We start from the raw sequence: 8827 nt of genomic DNA on the forward strand, positions 1-8827 counted from the left end.
AACTTGCTGACTGGGGGAGGCGCCGTCAACTGCCCTCATCCTTGGAGTCTGTCAACGATGGTCCTTGATCACAGGAATGACTGGTCTTCATCATCAGCGCCTGCTGACAAAGTCCAGGGCATTGCTGCCCTTTGACTACAGACTACTCCAATCTGGACTCTGACCACCAGACTTCAGACAGATGAAGAGAATGGGTGAAGTGCCAGATGGAATACACATAGGGAAGCATGTGGTTATGCACTTTAGTAGAAGAAATTAAAGGGGTAGACTTTTTTTCTAATTGGGGAGCAAATTCAGAAATTGGAGCGCAAAAGGGACTAGTCCTAGTGCAGGATTTCCTAAAGGTTAATTTGTGATTGAGGCAGTAATAAGGACTGCAAATGCATTAGTTCAAGGGGACTAAAATATAAAGGCAAGTGGGTAATGGCGAGGCTTTATAAGAGAAGACCACATCTGGAATATTATGAGCAGTTTTTGGTACCATATCAAAAAAAAGGACATGTTGGCATAGGAGAGGGTCCAGGGAAGATCCACGAGAATGATACCAGGAATGAAAGGGTTGATGTATAAAGAACATTTGATGGCTCTGGGCCTGTACTCACTGGAGTTTAGAAGAATGGAGGCAGGGAAACCTCATTGAAACCTACCAAATACTGAAAGGTCTGAATAAAGTGAAAATAGAGAATAGTTTTCAATAGTGGGAGAGTTTAGGACCAGAAGGTACAGCCTCAGTAGAAGGACATCCCTTTAGAACAGAGACAAGGAGGAATTTCTTAGCTAGAGTGCGGAGAATGTGTGGAATACATTGTTGCAGGCAGCTCTGGAGGCCAAATCATTGGGTATATTTGAAGCAGAAGTTGACAGGCTCCCAATTGTATAGGCATCAAAGGTTATGGGGGGGAAGGCAGGAGAATGGGGTTGAAAGGTTAAATAAATAAGCCATGATAAAATGATGGCACAGACTCAATGGGCTGAATGATCTAATTCTGCTCCTACGTGTTATGGTCTTATCTTACTTAAATATTCCATCAAATAGCTCACCTCAAATGCCACATTTCTACAAATCTTGCAAACCTTTATCACCAATAGAAATACAGATGGTCCTCCTTATCCGCAAGGGATTGGTTCCAGGACCCCTTGTGGATACCAAAAAATGCGGATGCTCAAGTCCTTTATTCAACCTGTCTCAATGCGATGGACCTTAGGACCCAGCGGAACCCCGGACCTTATTTAACCCGTCTCAGTGAGGTGGGCATTAGGACCAGGCAGTGGAGCTCTGAATCCGCAGTGTTTCTGTTCACAAAAATAATCACGATTGCGATTTAAAATAAAGTGGAAATAATAAAGCAATCAGAAAGAGGTAAAACGCCATCGGTCACTGGAAAAGCATTAGGCTAAAGTCGGTCAACGATCAGAACAATTTTAAAGGACAAAATGAGAAAGGCCCTGCCTGATTAAAGCAACTATTACGCAGCAACGCAGTGGTTTAATTATTGGGTTTTGGGGTTTTGGGTTTTTGATCTTCCACATCAACCCGGCAGGGATGGACAGTGCGCTCAGGAGCGATCTGTCACTGGATCGAACTCGGGAATTTCTGCTCCCGAGCCCGGCGCTGAAACATACGTTTCTTAAGTATTTTATACGCATAGAAAGGTAAAATATATACTATATACTAAGACAAACGTTTGACTAACTGACGCTAAATAATACCAGATGTACCTGTTCCGACTTACTTAGTAAGAGAACTTCCTTTTTTTTGGATCCCGATCCACGATAACCTACACACATCCTCCCGTATACTTTAAATCATCTCCGGATTACTTATAATACCTAATACAATAAAAATGCTATGAAAAATAGTTGCAATACTGCATTGTTTAGGGAATAATGAAGAAAAAAAAAAGTCTGTACATGTTCGAAGAACAAGTGCTGGAAGAGCATTTCCGGGTTTTCTTGATTCGCGGTTGGTTGAAATCGCACATGCAGAACTCGCGGATAAGGAGGGCTGACTGTATACCAATGCCTTCAATTGGAGCTTACAATAAATCACTTCCTTTAAAGACTGTTGTTAGTGCAATGTCTAGTTAAGATAAATGTTGCATATATCAATTAAGCACAAAGACAATGAAATAAGCATTCAACAGCAAACTTCATTCCCGAGTGATAAAACTTAAATGAATCCTTCTTTCCATGTGTGAAATTATTGTCCATGTCAAAACCCATTGGTTATAGAGATCCTCAATAGTCACCCTTTTCATTTAGATCTTAGATGTTGTCTTCCTCAACATAACCAGCTTGCACTTTCAGCAATTTGATGTGCAAATTTATTTAAGCTGAAGCATGCAGGGTCAATCTAATAACCACCAGACCCCATTACATGTCAAACCTCAGCAAGATCTAGTGCTATACTAAATTCAATAGAATGAGAATGCAAAGATTAGATATAGGCACTTGATGCTTAAGTCCTACAGATGGTGCTGATAGGTCTTAAAAGATATACTCAGTGCACAATTTGCCACAGTCGATAATGATTTTAATATATTTTATTCTGTGGTTCTTCAACTTTATCACCAAATTAACTACATGAAAAGTTTTGTCTTTGTTGATTACTTGAGATTGTGTTTGAAAGTCAGCCTCTTGCTCGAGCACGCAACCTATGAAACATGAATTTATATTATTTTCTCTCAACACAAGCGTGCATCCAATTTCACAGGATGCAGCCAAACTGGACAATCTGTACCACTCCAGTAGTTCACTTTCTCTAGTTTCTACTATCTTTCCAACCCATTTATTTTTTTTTAAATCATTAAGCTGAAGATATTCAAAAACTGCGAAATATTTTAGAAGTAGAAATAATTGTACAAGATGGAGATCATAATAAGCTCATAAATTCTTATTGTAGCTTTTCATTTGCAATCTATAAACAAAAACTTCCAGTTTAATAGTAGAGAAGCAACCCTAATACCCATATGCGCCCAATTTTTCAAAATTAATCATGCTTTTTTATTGACAATCAGAAATAATCACTTGCCTCCGTTATGCAACAGAACAGAGCAAACAAAAAAAAAATCAGACAAGCACTTCCCCAGCTCTAATTTCATTTCCCTTTCCAAATTAATAGTGAGTACAAAGCAACCATATGGAAAAAGAAGGGTATCAGCTTGTGGGCTCATCTGCAAACAGAGGACCAGCAAAATACTGCAGGGTCACTGCCCTCAAACAAGGGAAAAGGAAGCCATGAGAAGTGTAAACAGCTAACTAGTAGACAGAAGGAAGGTGTCAAGACACAGGAAGTAAGGCACAGAATAGATTTACATAGTGCAGGGGTGGGCTAAAACATGTGATAAGTAAAGAATCAGACAGTTCCCCAAAGTGCAACTGGCAGACAGCGTTTAGCCTCTTCCGCACATCATATCTCTACGCTTAGATAAAACAGAAGCAGAAGCAGCAAAAACAATTCGCGCAGCACACACAGACAAATAGGAAGCAACACGCAAACCGCTGGAGGAACACACAACACCGGAGGTCAGGCAGCACCTACGGAGGGCTGCTTGAGATTGCAGCATGAGCAGTCCCTTGCGAGGTATTACTGTGGGAGATTGGGGGAGGGGGTGGCCTACGTTCCTAGAAAATCATCTATACAGCGGTCTTCTGTAACACAGAAATACCTATCCTGCCCATGTGTTAAGTAGCACAAACTTTAAAAATGTTTATCTAGAGATCCCACCCACTCCCCACCAAGTTCTGTGACAACATATTCTTATTTCATACCTCAGATTTTTATTGAATCCTTTGACATTTCTATAAGGGGGCATTTCTGCTGCCACTTTACCATTATGCAGAGATTACCTGTATAGATTCAACAGGCTGCTTGGCCTCCATCCATGCCATAACCATTCCATTCTATGACTTTTTAAACATACCACATACACCACAAAAGATCTGATATGTAGTAATTCACATATTTGACCACACATCTGTTTCCTTTTGCAAAGATGACATGGTAGAAACCACTGCTGGAAATAGACAAAAAGAGCTAAGCATGTACTCTTCTAAGATAATGCAGATATTGCTGTCTGATCCACCGAGGAGCGTAGGGTTTTCATTTCAAATTTCTGGCATGCCCAAATGTATTTTGACATTTAAAAGGTATAAAACAAAACTTCCTGTAATTTCTCACTGAATTGTTGAGGACATGGAGCATGATCTCAAGAATTGTGAAGCGAACCAATGAAGGAGCAAAAAAACACTACTCTCACTGTTGTGTATAGAATGAAGTTCATTATCATTTAACAATATACATGCACACCACCAAATCAGACAACGGTTCCCCAGACCTGGATGTAAAGCACAGTAGTACAGATAACACCCAAAAACTTAGGAAAGTAAAAATTAAATATTGTTAGGGCATAGTACAAATTATCCAGTGACACTTCGAATGCGGTGCAGCAGGGAGTTCAGAACCCTGAAAGCCTGAGGGGAGAAACTATTTCCCATCCAGACCATTCTTGTCTTTATGCATCGGCATCTCCTGCCTGATGGTAGAAAGTCAAAGAGGATGCTGGGTGGATGAGTGGGGCCCTTAGTAACACTACGGGCCCTGCATATACAGCGCTCCTGATAAATGTCCCCAGTGGATGGTTGGGAGATCCCTATGATTCTCACAGTCCTTTGTCGGGACTTCTGGTCCAACGCTCTGCTGCTCCTATACCGGATGGAGATGCAGCTTGTCAGCACACTCTTGATGGTGCTTCTATAAAACTCAGTTAAGATCAGAGGGGGTACCTCGCCTGCCTCAAACTCCTCAGGAAGTGGAGGTGCTGCTGTGCCTTCTTATTCAGGAAGCTTGTACCATACTAAATGTAATCAACCTGGCAACCATTGCTAAGAGCGCACCAAAGGTTTGAGAATGTTGCCAGGATCCGAGGGACTGAGTCGACTATGACTTTATTCATTGAAGTGTCGGAGGATGAGGGGTGATCTTACAGAGGTGCATAAAATCACAAGGGGCAGGGCTACGGTAAGTGCTCACAAGGTTAGGGAACCAAGAACTAGAAGACATAGATTTAAGGTGATGAGGAGGAAGCGATTTAATATAAACCAGAGGAGTAACTTTTTCACCCAGAAGGCAATCCTTATATGGAATAAATTGCTGGAGGAAGGGTTGAAACAAGTACATTAACAATTAAAAGGCACTTGGACAGGTTCATGGATGCGAAAAGTTTAGAGAGATGTGGACCAAAGCAGACAAATTGGACTAGCTCAGATTGACAACTTAGTCAGACTCAACAAGTTGTACAAAAGGGTCCGCTGACTTTATGACTCCATACAAATAAGGGTCATCCACATGACACGTCAGAATTTGTGCAGGCTTCTATAAAGTGTTGGTCTATTTCCACTCATGAAATCTGAAATTCCTGCTCATTACATAATCCCCCTTTCATGTTAAACATTCCATGATTCACCACAAATCATCTCCTACATTAAAAAAATACAAACTACTTTAAACTTCCTAAAACCATGTTTTTTTACACCTATGCAACACAGAAACTAAAAGATGTAGGCGTTTTACACAGTTCCTCCCTTAAATAAGGGGCTCCTATAATTGTCTTTATAATTTAAAAATGCTACTTAGATTCTGCAGCAGGAATTATACAAGTTCCATTTTATACCCACAAACACTACTGTGTACAAAGAACAGAAGAAAAGTCTCAAAGTTCAGGTTAACTGCCAAGTTGATCCTGATGGCTCTATGAATAAAACTGAGAGCTGACAATAAACATCAACAATTTATTAAAACTTTATCTAGATGGGTAATATCCAGATTAACTTAAAATAAAAACTGAATGTGAAACATCTTTACTCAGTACCTACACAAAAGACCAATCCTAAGTATGATATGACAATGTATCACAGACTGCAGCCAGGGCTAAGTTAGTATCATTCTTCCTTAATCATGTCATTGCAAGTCTACATCCCAATTCAGAGCACAAAAATTATGCTAATGTTTCACTGAAGTAATGCTGTACTGGCTAATGTGACACTTTTGAATGAGATATTAGACATATGCCTCACTTGTTCTCTAGTGAATCTGAAAGATTCCATAGAACTATTGTGATGAGCCAAGTTATCTCCAGTAGCCTATAAATATATATTTCAATCAGCATTACTAAATCATTATGTTGCTGTTCGTACAAATTGGCTGTAACATATCTACAAACTTCAGAAGTATTCACTGATTCTAAAGCTCTGTCAGAGGAGACAATAACGGAAAGCACTGGATAAATTCAGATCACTTGTCAATTATTCAAAAACTACTTTTATTGCCAAATGTTTCCAACCCAGGCTGTGGGAAACTTAACTTGCTGTGGGAAACATAACCTTCCGTAATAGCGTTTTAAAACAAAGTATTTTAATTAAGGCACACGTTGATCTATTGAATAAGGGCATTGGGAAGGTTTTTTAAAGACTTTCCTCCTTTGCTATACAAACTGTAACACGACAATGTGGAAGAAATACAAGAGTGCTACTGTTTCATTTCTAGGCTGTAATCAGGGCAAAGGGACGCGAAGACGAGATCAACATTTGCCATAATGACTCAAATCACTTTTGTCTCATTCACAAAAGCAAAAAATATTCTCACTCAAAGAGTATTTGTAAAACGCGGAGTACCCACAAATATCACATCTATTCTTGAGTAAATGTTGGAGTGTACAAGTATTCGATACACTCGAGGTCAATACACACTCAGCCCATTGCCAACAACAGAATTCACCCATTAGGCAATTAACTTAAATTATGGAATTCGCTCGTTAAGCTACCGTCCACTTCAAATCCTGCTCAAAAACCTTTGGGCCGCCTCATGCATCTTCCTTCCCAAACCCCTAAGTCACTGTAGAGGGGAGGGGTACTGCATCCCACCAGAATAAAGTGTGAGTAACCATAAGCACAGTCGCCCCCAGCCTTAAAATGCGAGTGCATCCACGCAAAGGCAATAAAAAAAAGTTGCAGTGATTACTTGTGGCGGCTTTAAATAGCTGCCTCGAACTTCACATCTGTTATGTCAAACCTTTTCCCCCTCATTTCACAAAACATGCACAGATTTCCAGCGAGAGAGAACGCTGCTGGGGCTGGGGAATACTAGTGCTGGGGTCTGCAATCGAGCTTTCCAGTGAAGAGAAACAACTTTGACTCGTTGCAGACGGTGCCCGAGCCGCGATGCAATATGACGCGAACCACGAAACACAAGAGGCCCCCCCGCTCTCCTCTTACCCCCGCTTACCTCCTGGTACTGGGTGTCCTCGGGGTGGAAGTCGCTGCTGACCACCTCCAGCTGGAGGTTGATGTGCGGGAGACGGTGCAGGAGGCTCACCCACCAGGGAGGCGAGTAATTCACCGCCGCCGCCATCAGACTGAAGCCTGGGATCTGGGTGGGAGAAAGGGGGGAGGGGGGCACCTACTCCATCCCCAGATTCGCCCGCACTCTCTCCCTGGCGCACCAGGCCCCCTCTGGAATAAAAATCCCGGCGCTCCCCGTGCGAGAGCCCGCTCGCTGGTGAATGTTCCCGGCGCCGAGGAGGAGGAAAGGGAGGTGGGGTGGAAATCCCTGGAGGTGCTCGGATCCTCTTCCCCCGTTCGGGCGGCCAGCAGATGGCGGCCCCCTCCGCTCGCTGCCCCGACCGCGGTGAGGAGGGGCGACTTCGTTCTCCGACGTCCGTGAGCTCTCCCGAGCTTGGCGGGGCAAAGTGGGGCGGCTGGAGACCCGGGGGCGTCGGTGTGTGTGCACTATGCCCGGTCTGGTCCAAGGAAGAGGTGGAGTCGGTGGGGGTGTCCGCCCGGCCCGACACGACCACTTCCCGTCGCCAGTAACCTGCCCTCCGGCTCGGGGGTGTGACTGTATTCCTCCACACAGCCACTCGATGGGGCTTTACGCCGCGCCCTGGCCCGCCTCGACTCCCGGCGACCGCCCGCCCGCTCCCTGTCCCTGTCCCCGTCCCCGTCCCCGAGCCCAGCCGCCAGGTGAAGCCCGCGGCTCAACAGCGCCGCCCAGCTCTCGGTGCCCGCAGCGCGAACTGCAGCCCCCGCGAATCCCAACGTGGCGAATTGTTCTCGCTTGATACCGGTATAATACCAGTGTTTGACGGAGAAGCCGAGTGGTTCAGTGTGCTGTCTGCTTATGAAGCACCACAGTCGTGTAATTACTGTTAAAATGCACGAAACATTGTACCCAGTTTCAGTGCAGTAGCCTGCAGCAATGTGACGATAACGAAATAGAGGGATAAATATTGGTAGGAATGTCATGGATAACCCTCTTCGCGGGTGTTGATCAATCAAACTATTGCTTTGCAGCTGGGCAATTTTCTTTTGAAAATAAAATCCTTTGTATCCATCAGAGAGTGCCCTTAATTAATATTTTCATCTGAAGGACACCACCGCTAAAAGAGTGTTGGGCTAGATTTTTATCCTCAAGACTCTCGAATGGGTCTCAAGATACAGAGGAAACTGAGCCACATTTAAGACGGTATTTTCCAAGAATAATTTTTTTAATGCTGGAAGAACTCAGCAGGCCAAGTAGTACCTGTGGGGCCAAAAGATGTAAAGGCAAAAGGGAAAATCAAGCATAGAGCAGACATCTATTTTCCACTTTAAGGTAACACTCTACCACCCCCAACACCACCACCCCCCATGATCGCCTCCCACACACACTGACCCGTCCACCTGGATTTCTTCTTCCTTTGTTCATCTTTCCCATCTGCATCTCCCCCAATTCCACCTGTTCCATCTGAACTTCAACTCCCCATCTCACTCCAGCTTCCAATCTGCATCC

The 8827-nt window shown here is 43.5% G+C and overlaps 1 protein-coding gene across 4 annotated transcripts in view; it reads right to left on the bottom strand.

Annotated features, from left to right (window-relative positions):
• Positions 1-7997, bottom strand: part of LOC134351923 (protein tweety homolog 3-like) — a 218710-nt gene extending 210713 nt beyond the window's left edge. For all 4 annotated transcript variants that reach the window (XM_063058845.1, XM_063058843.1, XM_063058844.1 and 1 more), the window contains exon 1: positions 7283-7997. In XM_063058845.1, coding sequence (XP_062914915.1) covers positions 7283-7408 — 126 coding nt within the window. In that variant the 5' untranslated portion in view covers positions 7409-7997. The remainder of the gene's footprint in view (positions 1-7282) is intronic.
• Positions 7998-8827: the final 830 nt, after the last annotated feature.

Source organism: Mobula hypostoma, chromosome 9, assembly GCF_963921235.1.
Source record: "Mobula hypostoma chromosome 9, sMobHyp1.1, whole genome shotgun sequence".
Taxonomy (NCBI): domain Eukaryota; kingdom Metazoa; phylum Chordata; class Chondrichthyes; order Myliobatiformes; family Myliobatidae; genus Mobula; species Mobula hypostoma.